This window comes from Danio aesculapii, chromosome 15 (genome assembly GCF_903798145.1).
Source record: "Danio aesculapii chromosome 15, fDanAes4.1, whole genome shotgun sequence".
Taxonomy (NCBI): Eukaryota; Metazoa; Chordata; class Actinopteri; order Cypriniformes; family Danionidae; genus Danio; species Danio aesculapii.
Window position 1 is genome coordinate 39,825,786 of NC_079449.1, and position 23,346 is coordinate 39,849,131.

At 35.2% G+C, this 23,346-nt stretch overlaps 1 protein-coding gene across 1 annotated transcript; it reads left to right on the forward strand.

Moving 5' to 3' along the window:
- The first annotated feature begins 715 nt into the window (after window positions 1-715).
- Window positions 716-22,347, forward strand: bach1a (BTB and CNC homology 1, basic leucine zipper transcription factor 1 a). Its single transcript, XM_056474038.1, has 5 exons — window positions 716-848; window positions 4,687-4,941; window positions 8,847-10,073; window positions 13,754-13,960; window positions 18,760-22,347. Exons 2-5 carry the CDS (start codon window positions 4,702-4,704, stop codon window positions 19,111-19,113), a joined length of 2,028 nt encoding a protein of 675 aa, XP_056330013.1. The 5' UTR covers window positions 716-848; window positions 4,687-4,701; the 3' UTR covers window positions 19,114-22,347.
- Window positions 22,348-23,346: the final 999 nt, after the last annotated feature.

The window sequence follows — 23,346 nt, forward strand, 5'->3', positions numbered from 1 at the left end:
CTAAGGATGTTACAGCTAATTTAAAGGGAAAGTGAAAATAAAGCGAATCAGCTCTGGTATTACATAATAAAAGTTCATATTATTATTATCATTATTATTATTATTATTATTATTATTTATTATTATTATTAATAATATTATTACTACTACTACTACTACTACTACTACTACTACTACTAAAAATAATATTTAGTAGAAATAATAATAACAACAACAATAACAGCATTATCATTATTATCATCATCGTCATCATCACCATTAACATTGTTATTGACAACAACAAAAAAATGTTTACTCTATATTTATTTTATTTATATATAGAAAACAAACATATAATATATAATAGTTTTAATAATTAATTGACAGAGCTTTAATTGACATTTGACTAATTAAATAAGAATATTATTGTGCAGTTTTATTATTTTGTCATATTTCCCCATTCATTATATATTTATATATAGAAAACAAAGAGTCATTTTAAATACAGACGAATAATATTTAATATTTATTTTAAAATGAATTTCCAACGCCATACTTGTTATTCTACAAACGAAATAAAAATACTATACATGGTTATTATTTTGTCATGTTTTCTATTATTTATCGTTTTTGATAAATTAGTTTTTTTCACAGTGGACGTGGCTCTTTCGGACGCAGACGCAGTACGTTCTCTGCGTGCTGTGACGCGCACTCTCGCTACTGCACTGCACTGTACAGTCACATGACAGGCGTGTAGACATTATGGAGCTCTTTCTCTGTCAAACTTTAATCCGATTAAACTTTTAGACTGCAAAAGCGATGGACAAAGCTGGATTTTTGACGGCTTCTGATGTCAAGTGATATGTCAGGTGCGTTTATATTCTTCTGAAAAACATACGAACTCCACATGTAAACAAGATTGTGTTAATATGGATTAAACTGTATGTCACTCTCACTATAAACCGCTAGCTAGTTCCTTATTTCGTTTTTTTTATGTCAAACACTGTGGTTAGCAAAATGAAAATCCCCACGTAGTTAAGCTATGTTTATTCATGCCAGCTAAACAAATGTTTGCAGAGCTGCACTTATATTGGCTTTTGTTGACAAATCCAGTCAACGCTATTTTGTAACATTACTGTTTGGGAACTATATGATTGACAAATATACAGAAGGGTTAGTTTTTATCTAGTCGTCATGTTTTTAGCGTTACTTTTTTTGCAGAGTCATGCTCAGCAAGTCTGTTTACTTGTGCTAATTGCTACTCTTTTTAAGGTGGAAAGTACTATTATTAAAGTTCTGTCATGACTAGACATTGCGTCTTAATGAGGAAAATGTTAAATACAAATTAACTAATGGTTATCATCAGACTTTTCCATTTCAGAGATTAATTGTAAGCATTTTTGGAACCCAAGTTTTTTTGTGATAAATTATGTTTACAAATAAAGAATTTAATAAAGGAGTTAAAGTATATCACCTGGTTTAGTTCACCTAGTAAAAAGTCACTGTAGATTTAAGCCAAGGAGCTCAGTGGATATTCAGAAGGATATTCCTTTGCTATTAGAAGGTGTTAGTCTGTTAGATAAGACATGTAACAATAGGTTTGTGCATCAAACTTTTCAATTCAAAAGGAAAATTTCTTCTATAGGAAAGAATTTACTTTAGGTCCTTGGTTGAATGGAATAGAACCTGGCTTTTACCTAGGAAATATTGCATTTCCAACAAGGCAAAAGAAATACATTTTATATAAAATGCATCCGGTAACTTCTAGTATTTCTAAATTTTTGGACATTGACAGCTCTTGTTCTTTTTGCAAAGAAGCAGAGGAGACATTAGTACATATGTTTTTTCGATCGTCCAATTTTCAAGCAATTTTGGTCACTCCAAGGTTCTCATATATTTGATTCTGCCAATGCTGTGTATTGCTTTAGTCTAAAAGACATTATTTTTTTATTATAATAACCCAAAAGATAAACCCCTGGAACACATTATACATTTTTTTTTATCATCTATGGCAATTTTTTCATTCACTAACAGAAATTTGCAAATAATTACCCATCTTTTGCTCATTTTAGAATAGAATTTATCTCCCTCCTAAAATCACTTCATATTATTAAGAATAAAAAAAAGATTCCTGAAATATGTTACAGATGTATTTAAAGATGATCCTTGATTTTAGTTGCTTTTCCTTTTCACATTTCCGGGTTTCTCGGTAGCAGAAGTCATCATAGTTGGGAAAACTTAGAGCGCAGTGAATGGTAGAATACAACAAATAATTGTTTACAATCTTATTTGCTCAAATACTAAATGAAAAACACCACAATGATCTTATAAAGACTTTCAGAAAAGGAAAAAAAATTGTGTGAGACTGGTGACGGCAGCCAGAGGAGAGAATAATGTCAAATTTACTCTCAGCCCCGTAGACGCTGCATTAGAAACACCTCGCACAAGCGGTAATTCATTTTTGTAATTTGATGCAAAAATGATATAATATATACAAAAAGTATATAAATGTTCAAATATAAAAAAAAAAAAAAAATCTATATTAAAAACCTTCAAGGATTTAAGATGTTGGTGACTGTTAAACGCGTCATAGCAAGCTTGTAAAAAGGGTCTATTATTATTATTAATACTATAATTCTAATTTACATTTTTTTACTTTCTGTCTAATGGTATGTTATTTGTATTTGTATGTGATTATATTTTTTCTTATGACTATGTATATGACATTTTTAAAGATCTCCCTGTGATCCCTTGGACTTTGTTCTGGTGTTCTTTTATTGTCAGTTCAAGCAATTAAAAAAGTTTACATATGTTAATAAGATATTATTTTAATTAGATAATTTGCACACATTATTATTATTGTTTGTTTTAGACTCATTGAAGTCAAAGGTTTTTACAGAGTGGATTTGGGGAATCTTAATATATACAGTGCTCAGCATAATTAAGTACACCCTATTTAAAATATTTTTATCCATTTCTCAGTGAATCTAGCCAATGTATTTTGGTGCATTTAAACAAACAGATTTATTAAACAGATATATTTATTACAATTATGGTTTAGTCACCAAACATATTGAGAAATTTAAAGATAGTACAATTAAATTCAACCAAAATATTGCAAAATAAAATGACAACTTACAAAATTTCAACAAAATTTTTCCATTTTTTTGCTCCTCTTGATTTTTCCTATTTTTAAAATTTGTATCTAATATTTTTCTATAACATATAAAGTTATTGTAAGTTATTTTGTTAGATAAGCTCCAGATTTGGCTTTAGTACCGACTAATCTAATGTATATACACAAATACAATATTGTATAACTTCCTATTAAAAATGTGAATTTAAAAGATAGATTTATGAGGGGTGTATTCATATATGCTGAGCACTGTATATTATTTTAAATGTATATTTTATTTTGTAGATTAAAATCTTAAATATAATTAGGCATATAGTGTATAAATATATTTGTTAAAACCTTATAGGTTGCCAAGCACACCTATGATGAAAATCATCTTTTTTTTTAAGCTGTTTGGACAGAACTGTGTGTAGCTATAGTGTGTCCACAGTCATAATGTCGTGATATAAACATAATAAGTCTCTTTTTTTAAAATAGCATCCAAATCCCTCCTATTTTGAGGCCAACTGCAGTAGTAGTACGGTTTCCCCATCCACTGAATTGATTGACAGCCATGTATTAACATGTTTCCGTAGTAACGTGTATAATCATATCAGCAAGATAGGACATGCGCAAAGCAACTGGGATTAAAAGATCTGTTCAGCTCGCTGTGATCATCATCATCAGATGTGATCAAGAATGAGTTTTACAAGTTTAAAACAGTGCATGTTTGTAATAAATTACAGTAATTTTACCGTCATTATCACCACAGCCACATGTCAGTACAATTATAAAAGAAGAAGCTTCAATCCAAGTTTGAGGACATTAAATCAGGTTTATTGTGTACATTAACATGACGGATATCCATACAACAGCGGATATTAACGTGTATCATGTCACATTTGCCATGCATGAGCTGTGTGTATGTGCGTGAAGGCGTGAACTTTGTACTTTGCACCACGACATGGTGTGTGACTCGTTGTTACAGAAAGGCTTGAATTAACTCCACAACAAATACATCAAATAATCATTGGGACAGTTCTTACTGTAGTATTTCTCCCAAACGTAACGTGAGATGTGCTTCCTTCATGTCTGTCACTGTGCTGTTTATCTGACGCAGCAGAGGCGGCGTTTGAGCCACTCAAAAAGGGTAAAATAGGTGCTCTTTAATCCAATTATGAAATAAATCGCAAAATACTGTAAAAACTGTAGAGGTGCTCAAGTGGAGATTTGTGAAAAACAGAACACGTTTTAATGTATTTAAAAAATATCTATTGCAATTGAAGTATACAGACAAAAATTTATAAAGTGGGACCAAAAACAGCTATTATAGGTATATTTTAATGTTTTCCCTACTGAAAAATCACTTTATGTAAGCCCAAAATCTCGAATTCACAGGTATATACTTTTCCATATCTTATATTTTACACACTGTAATTGTAAATGCATATTCATACAATGTGTGCCCATAATTGCCTTGTATTGACTGGTGCATCACACCATCCGGGTGTAACATGATGCACCAATTTCTGTATTTCCTCTTTGTTACACAGTTGCATATGTACTGTATGAATGTGTGTTTTGTTTTATAGCTAAAGCCCTGCGTCATGTCTGTGGATGGCCCCCGGACCTCTGTTTTCACCTTCCAGTCCGCTGTTCACAGTCATCATGTTCTGCGCTCGCTGGAGGAGCTCAGACAGAAGGAGCTCTTGTGTGATGTGACGGTTGAAGTGGAGCGCAGGAGCTTTCGAGCACACTCTTCTGTGCTGGCTTCCTGCAGCCACTATTTTTACACCAGACTGACAAACCACAGCCAAGCAAACCCCACTGTCAGCTTGCCGGATGAGGTAATGTTTGATATGCTGATGGGTGGCTTAGTGGTTTTGAGAAACCTATTGTTATGCTGTTTTTATGATTTTATAGTTTTAATTGATACGTTTACTGTACATTTTGTCATCATTTACTCATGTATGAATGAATAGTGAATCCATAAATCCAATGTGAAGGGTATATTTAAACAAAAATTTAATTTGCTATTGAAATTTTGAAAAAAGAATCTTAATATATTAATACAATAAAAGGAAATGGGTGACTATCATTCCATCACCTTTCGGCAAATCATATGAACTTATGTAAATGTAAAACAAGATACTTTTTTATCTCTGCTTATTAAAATGTCTTGCTGACAAATGGGTATTGGCAAAGTATGAAGATTTAGAAATGAAAAGTAATTGGAATTTTGGGACTGCACTGTTAGTCACAATTATAGGGCCCTATCATACACACGGCGCAATAAAACGCAAGACGTATTTGGCATGATTTGTTGCTATTTTCACACCAGCGCAACCCTGATTTTCATATTTTGCACCACGTTGTTTAAATAGTAATTCTATTTGCGCCACTTTGTGGACTCATGGGTGTGCAGGTCTAAAAAGGAGGTGTGTTAAGGTGCATTGTTGGTGCGTTGCTATTTAGAGGAACTGAAAAAGACTGTGCAATTGACCAACTGAAAGCAGGTCTTAAGTCCAGCACAGATTGCGTTTGTTATGCACCTATGCAGGTCCAAAACGCTTACACATTGCTTAATACTCACAGGATGTACAGAAATACACAAATATCTTTACATATGAAAAAAAATAAAGGATGTTACAAAAAATGTTACAAAATTATTATTTTCTACATAAATATAAAAAACACTGCCTCTATACATTCATGTTGGGAGGCTTTTTTTCAGTTAATTCATGACAATTTGCATTTGTATTATGTTATTATTATTATTAGCAGTATTATTTAATGTAGCCATATTTATTTTTGTTTTAATAAAAACAAGTTTAGATTTGTCCACCTCTTGGGTTTTGGAGTCGTCTGCATCACCGTATGGGCCATAAGAATAGGACGTGTGTTTGGATATAACTCAGTTTTTTGACCACACGTCGTTATTATTGTTAATTTTTTTCATTTGTTGGAAATAACTGGATTTAGACATAATTTTGAAACAAATCTTTCGCTTAACAACCGAAATTAAGTATGTAGGCTAATGGATGTTGTCTGTGGAGTGCTTACAACACCTTTTTCTTATCCACATAATAAAGGAGTGAAAGTAAAGGAGTAAAGAAAAAGTAAAGAGGCCAATGGAGGAGGCTCATTCTTTATCCTCAAGCTGCAGATGCTCTGTTTAACTGTTTTCCCGCTAGTGAAGCGTTCAGTTTTTCCACTTACAAAGTTCTCCATGTAAATAGCAAATGCGCCATGGCGCGACACAATTGACTCCTTAAAGGAATTAGGAGATGAGACTCTGATTGGGTGGTTTGCTGCCGAGTGTTACATGGCTGGGATGAGAATCAGCACCTCCAAATCCGAGGGCATGGTGCTCCACCGGAAAAAGGTGGTTTGCCATCTCTAGGTTGGAGGAAGGTCCTTACCCCAGGTGGAGGAGTTTAAGTATCTCTGGGTTTTGTTCACCCAGAGTGAGGGAGGGATAGAACGTGAGATTGAGAGGCGGATTGGTGCAGCGGCAGCAGTAATGTGGTCGATGTACCGGTCCGTTGTGGTGAAGAAGGAGCTGAGCGGAAAGGCAAAGCTCTCGATTTACCGGTTAATCTATGTTCCTACTCTCACATATGGTCTTGAGCTTTGGGTTATGACCGAAAGGACAAGATCTCTGATACAAGCGGCCGAAATGAGTTTCCTTCAAAGGGTGGCAGGGCGCACTCTTATGGATGGGGTGAGGAGCTCTGACACCCGTGAGGAGCTCGAAGTAGAGCCGCTGCTCGTCCACATCAATAGAAGTCAGTTGAGGTGGCTCGTATGCTGGTGATTGACATTTACGATATCAAAATGCTTTTTTGATACAAAATTAATTTATACAGTTATTCCTTACGCCGATTAAAAAAAAACTTGAGTAGGCCTAGGCTACTATAATAAAGAAAAGTCTTCTCTAAATGTAGAACTAAATACATTGATATGCTTTGAAATACATGATGAATACTCTTGACACATGAAAGTGTAAAGCATGCAGCCCACAACAAATGTGGAAAGTTATTGCGTGTCATAACAAACTGTTTACTGATAATTTGATGTAATTTTGCTCACATGGATAATTGAATATTAATCAGATGATATCATTACACTCCTCTGCCGTCAGCCAATCGTTACATTGCTGATCATGATTTCGAGGATCGATAGATCAGTCTTTCACAACACACACAGATCTCAGATCAGTTCATCCGGATATTTTAATCTGATTCACAAACTTGTTTGAAGAACCAAATTAGCCAGAGATCAGTTATTAAGATTACAGATCCAGGATCTGCCAAATCATCTTAGATCATTTAAGCGAGCTACGAAGACCGGACCCCGGGTGTTGTCTGTAAATCATGGTAAACATAGTTTGCTTAAAAAAATATTAATCACAATTTAAACAAGACACATTCTAATGTTTGTGGGAAAATATTCAGTGCTAAAACTGTTATGAGAGCGTTGATGTTTATTTTTCTAAAATTCCTTTGAATATCTTTTGAAAATAATAATCCCACAGTTGCAAGTGCTGTTTAAGAAGGGACATTATTATTATTATTATTATTATTATTTAATATATAATATATATAATTATTTTATAAATGAATATATTTGTAATTTAAATGCTTATATATTGCATTATTTATATTCTATTAATTTAAAAAATGCTGTTAACTAATATCTGTGTGCACAATCAGTGTCATGTGGTCTAATCAACATTAAAAAAATGTTGAAATTATTTTATATAGAAGATTCCTGCAGACCATCATAACTCCAGGCCATTCTGTAAATATGAGACAATTTTAATGACAAGCCAAGGTTAGTTTATGTTGTAAAATGGCATGAGGCTCTACAAAATGTTATGCTGGTTTAAACAAATAATTCTTGACATGTAAAAAAAACACACATCCTTAAGAATATAACTTGTATGTTATTTTATGCATATATCGAAATTTTTTTTGCAAATATCACATTCGTCCTGATTGCCTTTGTGGGAAAAGTGTAAACAGTCTACCATTTCCTTTTATACAACAAAAGAGACCTATACAGTGCTCAGCATAAATGAATACACCCCTCACAAATCTATTTTTTTAATTCATATTTTAATAGGAAGCTATAAAATATTATATTTGTGCATATACTTTAGATTAGTCAGCACTGAAGCCAAATCTGGAGCTTATCAAACTAAATAATGGTCCAAAAACTAGTACACCCAAATTAATAGGTTATAGAAAAAATATTAAATACAAATTTAAAAAGGAGGAAAAATCAAGAGAAGCAAAATAATAATAATAACTTAGTTGAAATTAAGTAGGTTGTAATTATTATTATTATTTTTTTTTGCAATATTTTGCTTGAATTTAATTATATTATCTTTCAATTTCCAAATATGTTTGGTGACTAAAATATTTTTTTTTAATAAATAAATCTGTTTTGTTTAAATGCACCAAAATACATTGCCATAATCACTGAGAAAAATATTCATTTTCAAAATGGGGTGTACTCAATTATGCTAAGCACTGTACAGGGTTGGTGAGACAAGAGAGCGAGTAAATGATGACAGAGTGTTAACGTTTGTGTTACCTATTGCTTTAAATATTGTTTACACTGCAGTGCTGTCCAATTATGCTTTATATATTGGGATTAATTTGGCCAAATTAAGTTACAGCAAGTAATGCAATTTGTGCATAATTTATTCATGCAGCAATCGTAACTAGATCATTAATCTCCCAAGGTCACGGTGGATGGATTTGAGCCTCTTCTGCAGTTCGCCTACACTGCGAAACTTCACTTTACAAAAGAAAACATCCTGGAGATCCAACGGTGTGCCCGAGTTCTTGGATTTCAAAACCTTGATGAAGCCTGCTTTGAATTCCTCGTCCCCAGGTTTTCTGATAGAGGTGGAACCTCCAAAAAAGGGAACGGCAAAAGCAAGAGCCAGGCATGTCTTGAGAAATCCCTAGCCATCACCAATCCTAATGATCAAAACCCTGAAACTGGAGATCACATACCTCGGGATGCAGGAAGTGTCATGCCAGCTGCACCTCCATCATCCTCTGTAGAAAGTCCAAAAGAATGTCCTACCATCTCAAATGAGAAAGACATGCAGTTAGATTTATGCACACTCTACGCAAGACCTTCTTCATACCACATGAGTAATGGCCAAGACCAGTTTTGCTTGCAGAACTGTGGCCCTCAGTTGCCTTCCTCTTCAATGGCTCCTGGACAAGTTTGTCCATTCCTGTCCGTTTCAACCACCAATGACAACGAGAAACTACCATCAGCTGCAGCTCCCTGTGGTGGTGGGGACATTTTAGCAATGGAGGAGGAATTCCAGAAGGAACTAGCTATGGACGTCCATTGTGAAACATGTACTGATAGCATAGCCAACATAACCGCAAGCCACTTTGACCAAGAAGAAGGATCTTTAATGCCATCCTCCAACTGCAGCCAACTCTGTCCTCTGAATTCTGCAGAATCCACTGAGGTTTTGGATGGGATTTCTAGTTCTCCAGACCTCGGTGGCATTGGCACCAACAACAATGAAGCATTTGAGACCAATGAACAGACGTTTTCTGAACTGACTCCTAAAGATAGCAACAATGAACGAAGCACAGTGGAAAGGGAAGTGGCTGAACATCTTGCGAAAGGTTTTTGGCCGGATTTGAGTTCCTCTTTGAATGAGCCCCTGCCGTTGGAGTCCATTGACCAGGCGTCTGCAGGAAACGGCTCAGACTTCCACTGGTTGAAGCATCTGGATCTGGGAGCTGCGCCCGATGATTGTCCTTTCCTAAGAGATCTGAGCTCCAACAACAGACAGGATTCTGCAGGGGATGCTCTGTCCAAAGAGGACACCGGAGACAGTGCCTGCATGTCCCCCATTAACTCCAGGGAAAACTCTGAGTGTGAATCGGATGGAGACTGTGGACAGTGTGACAGCAGTGAACAAGCACAGGAGGAGGTGAGGATGAGAGCACTCGAGGTCAGTTATGGATAAAGTACTAGAGAAAAAGTACTGGTACACTAATAAAATTATTACTTAAAAGTGTTAAAGGTGCAATACAGGAGATCTGGGCAAATGCTAACATTTGCCTGAGAGCACTGAAAGTGTACATCTGGTCCCACCATGCAAATCACCATCCAAATCTGAACCTCATAAATGCGCATTAGAAAACATTGTTATGATATATCACTTTGCTCCAGTGTCATAAAAAATATTTGATCTGGGTTCGCATTTGGTATATAGCGGTGAAGTTTGGTGAACTGATGATCTTCATGGCCAATCACAGTAAGTTCAGTTGAGAACGTAAACACAATGGCAAATCTGCGGTGTTTTAAGAACGCACTCAGGATAACAGGATATTTTTTTTAAAATCAGTAGCGCTAACTACCAAAATTCCAGTATCGTGACTACACTAACTGTTAATTTTATCAACAGAAATGATTTTGACACCAACAGAAACTAGACAGGTCTGCTTCGCCAGTAATGTGACTGAATGAATGAACAGCGAAATGCAGCAGATATTAACAAAAATATATTTTGGTTAGTTTGATGTTTTGACTACTTTTTAATCTAGTCTTTTTTCGACAACAATAATGCGCTGTTCATGTGGCTGGAAGGGTATCCGCTGCCTAAAAACCGTATGCCAGAGTAATTGGCGGTCCATTCCGCTGTGGCGACCTTTGAAAAAATCAGGCACTAAGTCAAAGGATAGTTAGTGAGTAATGCGCTTTTCATTTATTAGATTAACAATCACATATTTAGGGCCCTATCATACACCCGGTGCAATAAGGCGCAAGACATGTTTCTACGACGTGTTGCTATTTTCAGACCAGCGCAACGTTGATTTTCCTGTTTTCCACCACGTTGTTTAAATAGCAAAACCAAATTACTTTCTACATAAATATAAATACCACTGCCTTCATGCCTTCTTCATCTCGAGGGGCTTTTTTAGTTTATTCATGACAATTAGCTTTAGTATAATGTTATTATTATTATTTGTTGTAGTATTTAATATATGCATATTTGTATTTGCTTTATTAAAAGCAAGCTTATATTTGTGCACCTGTCAGGTTTTGGACCATATGGGGCACAGCATGCGTGTTTGGATATAACTCAGTTGTTTGACCACACTTCTTCATTATTGTTCATTTATTCGTTTGCTGGAAATTAGAACTGAATTTAGAAATAATTTTGAAACAAATCTTTGTGCTTAACAAACAAAATTAATTATGTAGGCTAATTGATGCGTACAATACATTTCCTTTTCCATGAAAGAAAGTGAAAGTAAAGAATGAGGAGGCTCATTCTCGCGCTGCACATGGACTGTTTAACTGTTTTCTCGCTAGTTAAGTGTTCAGTTTTTCCACTTACAAATTCCCCTTCTTAAATTGAAGGGGAGATGAGACTCTGATTGGTTTATTCTCAAAACTCACCCATAACTTATTAAAAGAATAAGCTCAACCCTGTAAGACCATGTGCCGTGGCGCAGAGCATATTTTTCCATCCTTAAATTAGCAAAAAGTGGATTCAGATGTGCCCTTACTGCTTTTTCGCCCTGCGCTTTGGATTTTGTGCCTAGATCGAAAAAAAAGGCCTTAGTGTTCAGTCACTATCTGGTGCACACCATGCCTATGAATTGATGATACTATACATGTAGGCAATGGAAATGCAAGCCTGATCTGAGTGACCCATGGAGGCAACTAAGGGGGCTTTCACACTAGCACTTTTGGTCCGCACCCGGGTTTGTTTGATGTCAAAGTACGGTACATTTATCTAGTGTGAACGTGTCTTCTGAACTCGTGTGCGCACCCGTGAACCGTACCCGAGTCCGCCTAAAAGAGGTGGTCTGCGGTACGGTTTGTGCGAACTCTGCTACGGTTCACTTCTAATATGAATGAAATCGTACCAAATAACGAAAGTGAACCCCCAACTGTACAACAAACTTTAGTTCATTCGTGTGTGCATGTCTGTATGTCCTTCCTTGGCGACAAGCAGGACTGACCCAGTGCAAACAGTGATAATGTCTGATTTTCTCCACCAAAAACCACTTTTGCAGACACCGTGTGATGTTCTGAATGTTTTTAATGTTTTTTGTGGCAGATAGATGCAAGTCGCTCTCTGTGTTTTGGTTTTGGTAAAAGAAGCAAAAGATTCAGTAAAAGCAGAATGACCATGATATGTGGACATCTCCAATTTGGTGCTTTGCTTTCGTGGTCGTCACCTAGGAACAGCTGTACACAAAACAACAGCTTGATGACGCAAGTGTACCAGGGTTTAGATAGAAAAAAGACGGTGTGAACACAAACCAGCCGAGAAGCTGGTAAGGTGGGACAATCAAACTTGGATTTGGGTCAGGCAATTGAACCAAGTGTGAAAGCACCTTAAATCATACTTCATACTTTTCTACTTTACTAAACTGTACCGCTCAGTGGAAATGACGCAAACAATTACATCAGAATCTAAAACTGATCTGTGTTTCCATTGCCTATAGTACCATTACTTGATAGACATGGTGTGAAGTCAAAATATAACGTATATCGATCATTAATCAGGTCATTTTTGAGTCAGACTTGTGAATGTAGTGAGTCATTTACTTTATACTCTCTCTAAATGAATTATTTGAATCAGCATCGATCTGAAAAGAGTCAGCTTGTTCATAATATGGTGAATCTTTGTGTGGGTGGCCTTTTCTCAAGTTATTATAAGTTATATGCTTTGGGATTTAGTGAAGTAAATATATCTAAAAATAAATTACTCCAGTATAATATTTTTTTTGTAACAGTTGAACAAAGCATTTAAAGGGATACTTCAACCATTCATTCATTCATTCATTCATTTTCTTTTCGGCTCAGTCCCTTTATTAATCTGGGGTCGCCACAGCGGAATGAACCGCCAACTTATCCAGCAAATGTTTTGCACAGCGAATGCCCTTCCAGCTGCAACCCATCTCTGGGATAATACTTCAACCAAAAAAATTTTATTCTGCCATCATTTACTCATCCTACACTTGTTCCAAACCTGTTTGAGTTTCCTCTGTTGAAGACAAAGGAAGATATACTGAAGTATCCAGAGAGCAAACCAAACAAATCCAGAGCAGAACACTGTCTCAGAGTAATACTGTACTGTTTTGTTACTGAATTGAACAAATAATTTGGGTGAGCGATTCAATGATCCATTTATAAAAGTAGTTAGTTTTTTACTAAACGATTCGGTCAGTTGAACAAATCGTTTACTTAAATGGATTAGTGAATCACTTATTATTTCAGGAAGTTGTCGCCACCTACTGGTTAATTTGGCATTAAATAGTTTTCCACATTTTTCCAACCAGCACAAAGTCTGCAACAACTCTGCAAAATAATTATCACTTTAATTATCTTTACTGAAGAAATCTCCAAATAATATCTCTAGGTATATATCTTTTTGGCATTATTGCACTTTCCCAACTCACAGTTGCAAAACTAAATGAAGTTAGAGGAAAAGTGTTTGCAATATACAGTACATTTCATACTCGATTGATATTCCCTGAAATTCTTCAATTAAAAATTTCACTTGTCTAAAAAACGATGTAACTCAACTCTAGTCTGAACATCCCTGGAATCCCCAGTAATGCAGTGTTGGCATCTCGGTTTTCTTCCCAGGTGGATTTGCCTTTCCCTGTGGAGCAGATTTCCAGCATGACCCGGAGAGCGTTCCTGCAGATGTTGAAACGCGAGCAGCTGACCCCAGAACAGCTGGAGTTTGTTCAAGATGTGAGACGGCGCAGTAAGAATCGCGTGGCTGCACAGCGCTGTCGCAAGAGGAAGTTAGACTGCATTTACCGTCTGGAAGGAGACATCAAGAAACTGGTATATGTTATTTTTTATATACTGTTTGTGTTTGGACCCCATTTACCCATGTTTTAGTTCATTTGAGATGGAAAAAGCTTAGAGGGATTAGGTTGATTATTTGTGTAAACATGTTTTTTGATAGTTTAGTGAAATTAAACAACATGCTGCATACTCATGTCTCATTCTGAAAGAAATGCAAACAGGGCTCTAGATTGCATCTTAATGAACTCATTTTGCAAGTTTTATTCTTGTCAGTGTGACTTAATTTTGTTGGGAGTTGCACTGGTGCTACTACTTTTGATTAAGATCTGATCTCAATTATGCAACCATTTTCAAACAGCACTACAATACACAATGAGAAGCGTTTGAGGCATGGAGTTCTCAAATACAAAGCACATATCTCTCAGTGAATTTAAACTAGTTTTAAGCAAGCTGTAACCTTGTGCATCTACAATGCAGTTAGAAGGCCCTTATAAGTCCACAAATCACAAGCATTTATCATGGATTAATAACAAACATTACTAAGTGTAGTCATGATATTGTGACAGGATTGCTTGATATTCATATTGATGTTTGTGATATTATTAATGTAGGCCTGCACGATATTGAAAAATTGTACTTTGCGATTTTTTTATTTTTTTATTTTTCTGCAATTTATATATTACGATATGAATACAATTTCAGCAGATGAGTTCTGTCATTAATTCCAATTGATTGGGATAATTTTGTTGCGCAGTGAATCAAACGAATCACATGGATGAATAAATAGGATAGTGCAAAGATAAAAGTGAAATAAGCAGTGCTTTATGGTTACTAATGAGTCAAACAGTAGTCAGATATTCAGGTACAGTAATTGAATAATTAAATGTGATGTAAATTAACACTGTACAGTCTTTATTGATGATCAAGTATAATCCAGACTCAACATAGCAGATCCTGCGATGTGACTATTGCTAATGCACACATTGCGATATAGATGGTGAAGTATATATTGAGCAGGCCTAATTTCAGTATTTTACCCTAATGTTTTCTATTTTACTTTGATATTAAGAATTAATTAAATGTATGTTTATTTAGTTATTTAGTTTTAATTAGAAAAACTTTTTTTTAGATGTATGCTCTTAGTTTTACATAAATAAATATATGTAATTTTAATAATAGTAAATAATAATAGTATAACTTTTATTATTGTTGTTGTTTTTTTCCTAACACTTGTCACTTTTTGACAGATTGTGATTATTTGATTTAATGACAATTGTTAGTTAGGGCTGTAGATTGCATCTTCATAAACTCATTTTGCAAGCTTTATCCTTGTCAGTGCGACTTTAATTTTGTCGAAGGTTGCACTTGTGCCACTACCTATTTCGTTAAGATCTGATCTCAATTATGCAACCATTTTTAAACAGCACTCCAATATACAATGAGAAGCGTTTGAGTTCGGCACAGCGTTCTCCAATACAAACCAAAATATGTCAGTGATTTTAAACTAGCTTTAAGCAAGCTGTAACTTTGTGCAACAACAATCCAGTTTGAAGAATCCAGCCTTTTAGGTCTACCAATCACAAGCAATGATCATGGATTAGTAACTAATAACACTAACTGTAACCATGCTATTGTGGCAGGATTGCTTGATATTCATATTAAAATGTGTGTTATTAATGAGATCTGCATAGTTACAGTATTTTAATCTAAAGTTTGCTATCTTTTGTTTCTTTTAATAATTTATTAAAAGACATTTATTATTTTTTTAGTTAATGTTTTAATAAGAATAAAAAAAAAACTATTTTAGATATATGCTCTTAGTTTTTACTAAATAATATTAATAATATTATAATTTTTAATTATTAATGTTTTTTTTGTCTTGTCATTTTTTGGGTCATTTTAATTGTCAGTTAGTGGTTACTTGATTTAATGACAGTTGTTAGAATTTCTGTAATAATAAGTAATTTTAAAGGGCACCTATGGTGAAAAATCTACTTTTCAAGCTGTTTGGACAGACATATGTGTAGGCATAGTGCATAGACCGTCATATTGGGGTGATATAAACACACCAAGGCCATTTTTTTTATTTAACAACATAAAAACAGTGGACCATTTGGAGCGGTTTTCGGACCGACCGCAACTTGATGTAGGAGTGCTGTCCCTTCACCCACCGAATTGATTGACAGCTGCGTATTAACATGTCTCCATAGTAACGCGTATAATCATATCAAATGCATGTCCACGCTGTGTGTATCTGTGTGTGTGCGTGAACTTTGTAACGACATTGTGTGTGACACTTCGTTGCAACTCCACAACAAATACATCAGGTAATCATTGGTAAAGTTCTTACTGTAGTATTTCTCACAAACGTTCCGTGAGATCTTCTTCCATCGTGTCTGTCTGTTGTCTGACGCAGCCGAGGGAGGAGATTAAGGCACGTGGAAACAGTGGGCATGAAGGACTAGCCTTAAAGGCACAGTACACAAAAACCGCTACCTGCTGGTCAGAGCTATAAAATAGAAACTTCTGAAAGGTATAATAAAAAATCTGATGGGTGTTTTGAGCTGAAACTTTACAGACACATTCTGGAGACAAAAGACTTGTATCAAATCTGGAAAAAGGGGTAACCTAGGTGCCCTTTAAACTGTAACTGACATGAACAAAACAAAATTTACATATTATTTACCATTATTTCTATAACAGTTAAACCTAGGCACATGTCATTATTGTGATGTTAACAGTTATGCAATAAAAGTTCAATTTCTAAGATTGCTTACTTAAAATGAAAATTTCCTGATAGTTTACTCCCCCTTTTGTCATCCAAGATATTCATTCATTCTAGCTTTTGTTAAAAAGGAAATTACAATAAGTTTTTTTGTAGTTTTTGACAGATTTTTCTTCATATAGTGGTCTTTTGAGGATCAGTTTCCAAATTGCTGCTTCAAAGGACTTTACACTGTAGGAGAATTATACAGTTTTAACCCAAAAATTACCAGTCTGTCAGATGAAGAAGAGCCAGAGTCAGAGATTCAATTAAAAAGAAAGTTTACTGAAGATAGCAGAAGCCAGCTATAAAGGGGTAGTCCACAGTGTATTTTTAAGGCTTGGCTGGCTTTAAAAGATGCAAAGCAGTGTGTGCTCATGCTTCACTTGTAGAAAAGCACGTTATTATTTTCATATAACTTTGATTATATACTGCTACTCAGCTAACATGAAAACGACTGTCATATTTCCTAGTTCCTCCAAAAGGCCCACCCTCAAGAGGCTGTGATTGGTCGTAACATTATGTGTTGTGAATCGAGGATCAGCTTTACGTCAATCCCCTATAAGTGCACGCTTTTTTTGCATTGTATAAACAGTCCAGTCAGAGCAGCTGTTAGCAGCATTAGCTGCCTGAATCAGACAGAAGAGCACACAGCTCACGCCTGTCTCTAAAATAAAATTTGACAAGATATATTTTTCACATATATTTGGAATAAGCATGTGTAAGTAATATAAAATGTTCTCATATCTCATATTTGTTATTTGAGATGTAGAATGCATGGAAGACGTCTGCATAGAGAGACACTGCACGCGCTGCTGAAGATTGTGGCTGTTTACAGCGGTTTGACTGATAAATATGGATTTGTAGCTAAATTGTTAGCAGTGCCAAACAGCATTTCTGGTCGTTTACATCCTTGTTTGTGTCCTCGCTACAACATACCATTAACGCTAGAAACTGTGCCTGTATTTGATCAATTTTAACAAATAAAATACTTAAAGGTTGTGGCTCATAATCCACAGCTTCATCTGTTGGAGGAGTTTTAACCAAATCCAGCACTGACCCGAGATTCTGGAAGCTGTCCTTTGTCAAATGCTAGCGCTATATCTTTTTTTTATATAATTCTCTGGAACATAATTAACACCGCTCATCACCAGGCTAATACCATCATTACAGTGAAGCATGGTGGTGGCAGCATCATGCTATGGGGATGTTTTTCAGCAGCAGGAACTGGAAGACTAGTCAGGATAGAGGGAAAGATGAATGCAGCAATGCACAGAGACATCCTGAATGAAAAATTGCTTCAGAGTGTTCTTGACCTCAGACTGGGGCGATGGTTCATCTTCCAGTAGGACAATGACCCAAAATATCAATGGAGTGGCTTCACAACAACTCTGTGAATGTACTTGAGTGGCCCAGCCAGAGCCCAGACCTAAATCCTATTGAACATCTCTGGAGAGATCTGAAAATGGCTGTACACCGTCGCATTCCATACAACCTGACAAGGCTTGAGAGGTACTGCAAAGAGAAATGTGCAAAAATTCTCAAAGACAGGTGTGCCAAGCTTGTGGCATCATATTTAAAAAGACTTGAAGCTGAAATTGCTGCCAAAGGTGCATCAACAAAGTATTGAGCAAAGGCTGTGAATACTTATGTACATGTGATTTTTCAGGTTTTTTATTTTTAATAAATTTGCAACAATTTCAAAAAATCTTTTTTCATTAAGGGCTATTGTGTGTAGAATTTTGACGAAATAAATGAATTTAATTAATTTTGGAATAAGGCTGTAACAAAAAAATGTGGAAAAAGTGAAGCGCGATGAATACTTTCCGGATGCACTGTGTGTGCGTGTGCGTGTGCGTGTGCGTGTGTGTGTGTGTGTGTGTGTGTACTAATGTAGTATACTTATATAATATACACTGCTCAAAAAACTAAAGGGAACACGTCGACATCGGTCACAAAGCAGTATTGATACTTATCGAAATATCAATTTTTTTGACAACACTAATAGGGAATGTCAATTCTTAAATGGATATACTTGAAATAACAGATTTTTTTGTTGTTATATCCACAGAAATGCGAAAGGGAGAAATTGCTGCAAGACCACAACCAGCTGAAGTTCAGCATGGAGGACTTGCGTCAGAAGCTGTCAGGTCTGTGCCAGAGTCTCAGCCTTGACTCTTCACCGCAGTCCGAGCAACTGCAAGCACTGGTCAGGTACGTCTCCTCCGACTGTCCCACATCCATCCTCCTCACCCCCATGGCCTCCCCGAGCCTGGCTGGCCCAGACCGGGACGCCCAAACAAACGCCTCCCTGGACGCCTTTCTTGCAGAAACTTGTCCTGAAGGAGACGCCGTAGCACTCAGGTCTCCCTCTGCCTTCCTGGAAGAGCACGATCAGAGCACTGTTACAGATCCTGCTCCATGACGTACAAACATAGCAAAGCAGCCTGAGATTGGTCTGGGATTGGTTGTTACTCAGGAGCTTACCTTTCTGCTGCCGCCAGTTACACTTTTAAGAGCATGAATTTCTTAATAGGTGCACTTTCGTAATGTTTCTAAAGTATGGATGCGACTCAATTTTGCACTACTACTAGGAGTTTGTATGGAAATGCTACTATGCCTTTCGCTCCTTGTTTGCTGTTACTTTGTATATTAGGGTTTGTCACGATACTGGGATTTGGTACCAATCGATACAGAAATTTAAAAAATGTTAAAAATTTCCTGAGTACATTCTTAAACATCGCGGATTTGCCATTGTGTTCACGTGCTCAACAGAAATGACTGTGATTGACTGTGAAGGTCATTCGTCTGCGAATCACTCGTATGTCAGCTTATAAACAAACCAGCTGATCGACGTGGCTTTGAAACACTCCAATATGCCTATATCTGTGGTGACACTCAGTAAACAGCTGTGAGTTCGGTGAACTGATGGCCTTCACTTGAACACTTGAACACAATGGCAAATCAGCAGTGTTTAAGAACGTGCTGAGCAGTGGTCAATTGTTCATGAGAAATTTGTTTTTAAAATTTCAGTATCGATTGGTTTTGAATTCCAGTACCGAATTCCAGTATACCCAATCGTATATTAGGTCATTCCTTTTATGTTGGACATTTTCAACTCTCTTTGGCTTTATCCAAATGTGATGTTTCTGTCATTAATTACTCACCTATATGTCGTTCCAAATCTTTGCTCCTCTTCAGAACAAAATTTATGATATTTTAAATCTGAGAGCTCTTTGACTCTTCATAGATAAAGGGTTCCCATACTTTCATGAGCAGCAGATTCAGGGATCTTTTCAAAGCACCATTAATTTTAAATCAAGCACCTTTGTAATTCGTACCCTCACATAAGTAGCACAATGAAAGTCCTTACTGTACTTAACATTTCACTTGCACTTAATATTTCCGTTAAAAAAGGTCATTTTCAAATATTTTTATTGTTTTAAAAAGTCATTCTGAGAACTTTAATAAAATTTGTTGAATTCAGTAATGGTGAAACTCAAATCTGAAATATTGATCAAATGTGCATTATTTGTCAGTGTTATTGTACAAGATTTAAATGCAAGATTTTTAATTGAAGATTTTCTCATTTTTCATTCTGTTTTTGACCATTGGGTACAATTGTTGAAATAAAACCATAAAAAGATTTTATTTCAAATTTATTCCAAGCACTTTCAAGGACCTAAGTTTGTTTTTAAGCACTAAGTAATACATAAGTTTGAAATTCAAGTACCTTTGAGTACTTTCAACAACGTGGGAACCCTGTAAATACTGTAGCAAGGGTCATGAAACCCAGAGCCCAGATAAGGAACCAAATCCTCAAAAATATCAGCAGTGGTGCAAATGTAATTTTATTTAATTAGGAATACATTTCTACGCAAAAAAAATAAAAATAAAATAACTGCTCTGTCCCAATTCGTACTCTGTCCTTCCTGAATAACACTCAAAAATAGAGTTAGTATGTCTCAAATCATATAGTGTATGGTCTAATTCTGTCTAATAACTGCTAATTTGCCCACAATATATTGCACATTGGATGTAAATTTGACTAAAAATGCTGGTAAATTTTTTTAACAAACTGCAAATATTGTGTATGTACAAGACTGACGGTTAAGTGGAGAGGCTTAGATATAGATGTTTGAATGATTGTTAAGTAATAGCTAACCTACTGGAATACATTTATTTCACATTTTTCAGTTATATTTCCTCTGCAGCAACAGTGTGACTTTTATAACAACGTGGATTTTGGTTTTTATCTTCTGAATGCATAATTATGCAAACACTTGAGATATTTCTTTGGATGAAATAATCACGAAGGGCAGATTAAACTGCTGCTGCTTTTCTAACATGGTCAGATGTTAAATATAAAAAAAATTGATTGACAGGGCATAACTAACAGTGGTAACTAAGCAACAGAATGGTCTGTTAATGAGGAAGTTGTGTTAACTCTTCGGTTACGCAATCAAAAGTATGTACTTCTCAAAAAGTAAATATTTTTAAGGACTTTAGGTAGGTGACTTGACACACAGCAAATAATTTTTCAACAAACAGTTTCTTCTCTTCGCCGTCAGTTCATGATGCACAAGCTTATGTTCCACACAATCCCTTCATGTCATCCCAATGATAATTAAGTTAACTTAATTTTTTTTTTACAATTTTAAGTTGATTGAGTATAAAACAATTGATCTGTCCTAAAAACTCATTTTGAATAAGTAGTTTGAAATAGCAGTTCTCAATTCAATTCACCTTTATTTGTGTAGCGCTTTTACAATGTAGATTGTGTCAAAGGAGCTTCACATAAAAGGTCATAGTAAATTGGAACAGTGTAGTTCAGTTTGTAGTGTGCTATGCAGCTTTCACTGCTATGCAGATGATACTCAATTATATATTTCAACTAAACCTGATGAGATGTCTAAACTGTCTAAGCTAACTGAGTGTATTAAAGACTGGATGACCAACAATTTTCTTCTTTTAAACTCAGACAAAACAGAATTATTACTTATTGGGCCTAAATCCTGTACACAGAAGATCTCGCAACTCGATCTGCAATTAGAGGGATACAAAGTTAGCGTTAGCTCTACTATAAAAGATCTGGGTGTCATATTAGACAGTAATTTAACTTTTCAAAATCATATATCCCATGTCACAAAAACTGCTTTCTTTCATCTGAGAAATATCGCTAAGTTACGAAGTATGCTATCCATCTCAGATGCAGAAAAGCTAGTCCATGCTTTTATGACTTCTAGGCTGGACTACTGTAATGCACTGTTTGCTGGCTGCCCAGCATCCTCTATTAATAAACTTCAATTAGCACAAAATGCAGCTGCCAGAGTTCTTATCAGGTCTAGAAAATTTAATCACATCACCCCAATTTTATCCTCCTTACGCTGGCTGCCTGTTAAGTTTCGTATTGAATTTAAAATATTGCTTCTTACATATAAAGCTTAAAATAATCTAGCTCCTGTTTATCTAACCAACCTTCTGTCTTACTACAATCCAACTCACTCTTTAAGATTTCAAAACTCAGGGCTTCTGGTAGTACCTAGAATAGCAAAGTCTCATTTATGGCTCCTAAACTCTGGAATAGCCTTCCTGATAATGTCCGAGGCTCAGACACACTCTCCCAATTCAAAACTAGATTGAATAATAATAATAGATATATGTGTATATATATATATATATATATATATATATATATATATATATATATATATATATATATATATATATATATATATATATATATATATATATATTTTTTTTTTTTTTTTTAATTCAAATATGTTTTGAAAATGTTTAACATAAAAGGAATGACCCGTGGATTAATTTCCAGTCCTAGCATTAATTTTACTAACACTGCCACAGTGGACAATCTTTTCTGATTCTATTATTAATGTTTATGAATTATGAATTCATTATGTAGGGCATACAGTATAATTACATTCCAATGTAGCCTAGTACTTCTTTGGCATTGCCGGCATGAGAACTGTGTATTGAATATGCATCACTCTTTGTTTTTAGGTATTCATATATGCATATATCATAGTTAGATCAACATTTAGATCAACTGCCATGTATATTTTATTGCACACATATGTAGGGTTTGTGAAAAATGTATATAAATACATGGATGCCGTTCACTTTTTGCTTGTTACAGTAGAGTTTGGAAAAGGTCAGTTTCAAGGTCGACCTATACTCAAAGTTGATATTTCCATTTCTAGTCTTACTGTGCATGGTTTTTCATTTCTTCTTGTGATAGTTAGAATAATAACCTCTGAAATAACTTCATCAGTAGAGATTTAGTCATTGTTTTCATTCTTCTTGTGCTAAAAATGCTTTTTATTTTTGTACTGAGAATAAATTTCTGATTTCCTTTATTCCTCACTAAATATCTTATATGATTGTTAACATTATGAAAGTAAAATGAATGCCGTTTCATGTTGACTTCAATGCTTTGATAAATAATAATAATCATTTGCTATTGTAGCATCATTGTTACTTGTGCCTTTTGTTGTTTTAACCCTGTAACCAAAATACTGTCATGCAAACCTAGAATGCACTGTATAATTCACTATTTGTTTCAGATTTTGTAAAAGGGTAGCAAATAAAATGTCAATAATTTATATTTTTCCCCACGTGTGCTTGCCAATAGTAATAT

What these genes read in the sequence shown, in the direction of transcription:
- bach1a (XM_056474038.1), top strand. Translation starts at nt 4,702, where the DNA reads ATGTCTGTGGATGGCCCCCGGACCTCTGTTTTCACCTTCCAGTCCGCT. An exon ending in CTGTCAGCTTGCCGGATGAG is followed by an intron (nt 4,942 to 8,846) that starts GTAATGTTTGAT and finishes TAATCTCCCAAG; the next exon opens with GTCACGGTGGATGGATTTGA. An exon ending in GTGAACAAGCACAGGAGGAG is followed by an intron (nt 10,074 to 13,753) that starts GTGAGGATGAGA and finishes TTTTCTTCCCAG; the next exon opens with GTGGATTTGCCTTTCCCTGT.